Source organism: Malurus melanocephalus, unplaced genomic scaffold (genome assembly GCF_030028575.1).
Source record: "Malurus melanocephalus ecotype Western Australia unplaced genomic scaffold, MMel_1.1 scaffold_50, whole genome shotgun sequence".
Taxonomy (NCBI): domain Eukaryota; kingdom Metazoa; phylum Chordata; class Aves; order Passeriformes; family Maluridae; genus Malurus; species Malurus melanocephalus.
Window position 1 is genome coordinate 353084 of NW_026623282.1, and position 2736 is coordinate 355819.

General features: G+C 43.9%; 1 protein-coding gene across 1 annotated transcript in view; it reads left to right on the top strand.

Moving 5' to 3' along the window:
- The first annotated feature begins 1162 nt into the window (after positions 1 to 1162).
- Positions 1163 to 2736, top strand: part of S100P (S100 calcium binding protein P) — a 4561-nt gene continuing 2987 nt past the window's right edge. Inside the window, exon 1 of the mRNA XM_057365229.1 lies at positions 1163 to 1364. Coding sequence (XP_057221212.1) covers positions 1227 to 1364 — 138 coding nt within the window. The 5' untranslated portion in view covers positions 1163 to 1226. The remainder of the gene's footprint in view (positions 1365 to 2736) is intronic.

Below are 2736 nucleotides of genomic sequence, written 5' to 3' on the forward strand. Positions count from 1 at the left end.
GTGGAAAGTTATCTGCAAGTATCTTCGAGGATGTCCAAAGACATCCAAATCAGRTTTAGTTTTGGGAATTTACAGTCAGGGTCTTCTAACAGAGAACACTGCACCCTGAAGTCCATCAGCATTATTCATGCATGATGCCCTGCTTTGACAGGTTCCCCCAAATCATTTGCTCAGTGTGTCCATGCTGCATACCCTAGTGTAGATGCTACTCACCCCAAATGAGCTCCTCTGCGTCTGGTGGAGGCACCTGATGTTTGACAGAGACCAAGTTAYCCTATGCTTGGCCAGAACTCAGAACAATTTGGTGTCTCATAATGGAGGACTTGGTTTACAAGCAAACCACAAAGTTCATCAAAGGCCATAGAGGAACACAGGACTTGAGAGTGACCTTTTGCTTTTAGTACTAGTCATTTTAYTGCAAAATTTGTACTGCATAAAGTAAATAGCAAAAACAAACATTTTACTGCAGATGGAGATGGATTTTGATACTGGCTGTTTGCTCACGTATCAAATTTATTGCTTCAGATATCTCTACCTGAGCAGGTTCTTTGTGGAGCAGATCTGTAAGTTTGCTGGCCCTGGAGAGATGCAGGTTCATAAAACCTGTGTGAGACACCCACTATGGACTGAGCACAAGCCCAGGAGAACTGTGTTAGCTCTCTGCATGCAGATCTCTACTTTTGATGTAGAGAATCYCATCCCTGGGGTGTTCTAATGATCCATGTGGTCCGTAATAAGGTCCTCTGGGTGGCCGAGAGGTCAGTCCAAGTCTCTGCAGCCCCTCACAGCCCCTAACTATGGTGGAGAGGGAAAGGTAAGATGCTCCTCTTCCTCCTGAGCAGGCTGACACTGCACTGAAACTGGGCCACCAACCCTCCGCTCCCACAGGGAYATCTGAAAGAACAAATCTTGAGCAAACAGCCAATAACAAAATCAGATTTTTGTTTGTTAGTCACACTGTGTACCTTGAAGGAGAGGCTGGTTTYCACCAGTGAGCTGCTGGCTGTGCCCGTCACAGCAGGGTGATAAAGCTCGAGTTTTGAATAGGTGTTGGCATGGAGGTGTGAACTGCAAATACAGGTGTTTGCTGAGGGGTGACTGTCCCCTGGGTGTGCAGCCAGGGAATGCAGGGCACAACTGCATAAAGAGCCCCAGCAGCAGAGCAGRCTCCATCCTCCAAGAGAACCCTGTGCCTGTTCAGGAGAAAGCCAAGCTCCAGCAGCACCATGTCTCAGCTGGAAACTGCGATGGGAATGACCATTGCTGTCTTTGACCAGTATGCAAGGGCTGATGGCAACAGGCAAACCCTCAGCAAAGCAGAACTGAAGGCTCTCCTGGAAAAGGAGCTCCCCAATTTCCTTGCGGTAAGAGAACAGCGCGGCACCGTTTCTGTGGAGCAGATGCAAGAGCAGCCTGTGGGAACAGTTCATAGTGCATTTTTAGGGAAGTTACAGCCAAAAATATGCAATGGTTTGTAGGAAAATGTAAAATTTTAAAAAGGTTTTGCACAAACTGTCTGAAACTGATTCAAGTACACAGGGTCATTGCCTGTTTGCTAAATTTATCACTTGAGTCATCAGGGCAATGGYTTCAAAATAGGTTGGGTTTTAACTTCAGAATTCACCTACTTCTMTTTATCCCTGGGTTTATCAGTTCACTTCAAGTCACAACTACTGTGAAGGTAGTTGTGCTGTCAGCAATTGAAGTTCTTGATTGCAGACAGGGAATCTCTCTAAATATTTACACATTTACCTTCTCTAGGTGTTTATACTACATACTCAGTATGCTCATCACAATGATAAATAAACCAGAACAACAGATGAACTCAGAGCAAAATGTTTGGCTTTTTTTTTTTTTTAACAGCAAAAGAAAGACCTGGAAATATATTTTACAATACAGATTTTTATGTAATCATAAAGTGCATTTTAGTAGGTTTGCAAAGTGCTTAATATGTTCTAGAAAAAGATCCAGGTGACAGGGAGATAAATGCTTTTCATTTTCAATTGCTTTTTTTTTTTTTTAGTTGCTTCCCTTCAGCAAAATCCAGAAAGCACTTTTAAATGCACTGTTCTTTCCACATTAGAATAATGTTTCCCTGTTTGTACATTTACTGCTCTTAATGGCAAAAGTCTAGAACCAAATGYTCCATGTGTGGCCCTCAGTTTATGTATTGAGCATAATTCAATTTTTTAACAATTTCAGGGCACTGCAGCCAGGGCACCTGATACAATTTATTATCTTTCCATGCAGGCTATAGGAACTCACCACATGAAATCCACACCTGCTGGAGTTATGTCTTATAAATTAAAGAGATGCAATATTCAGAATAAGGACCTGGGTGGCTCTGAGGGGACAGATTCCAATGTTTCTGAGAACGCTGCGTGAGGCAGAGCAGTTCTGGTGACCCAGCAGCACCACAGGAGGGTCCTGATGGCAGAGCTGTGTGGTACCCACAGCACCTCCATGWMCAGAGAAAMAAAACCAACAACAAAACCACAATTCTAGRAGGGTGTGGGAATCCCCCAGACACTCGACATTTGGTCCAAATGAGGCTGGGGAGACACTGCATTACACAGCCACCACATGGGAGGATGTTCAAGGGTCTGTCCTGACTGTGTTTAGTGGCCAGACACCACTTCTTTCAGTTTCCCATAGCTGCTCTTACTGGCTCTACTTATTTCCTATAACTGGTGGAAAATCTGGTATTTTCCAGGAAGATAATAAGTTATTTGTCCT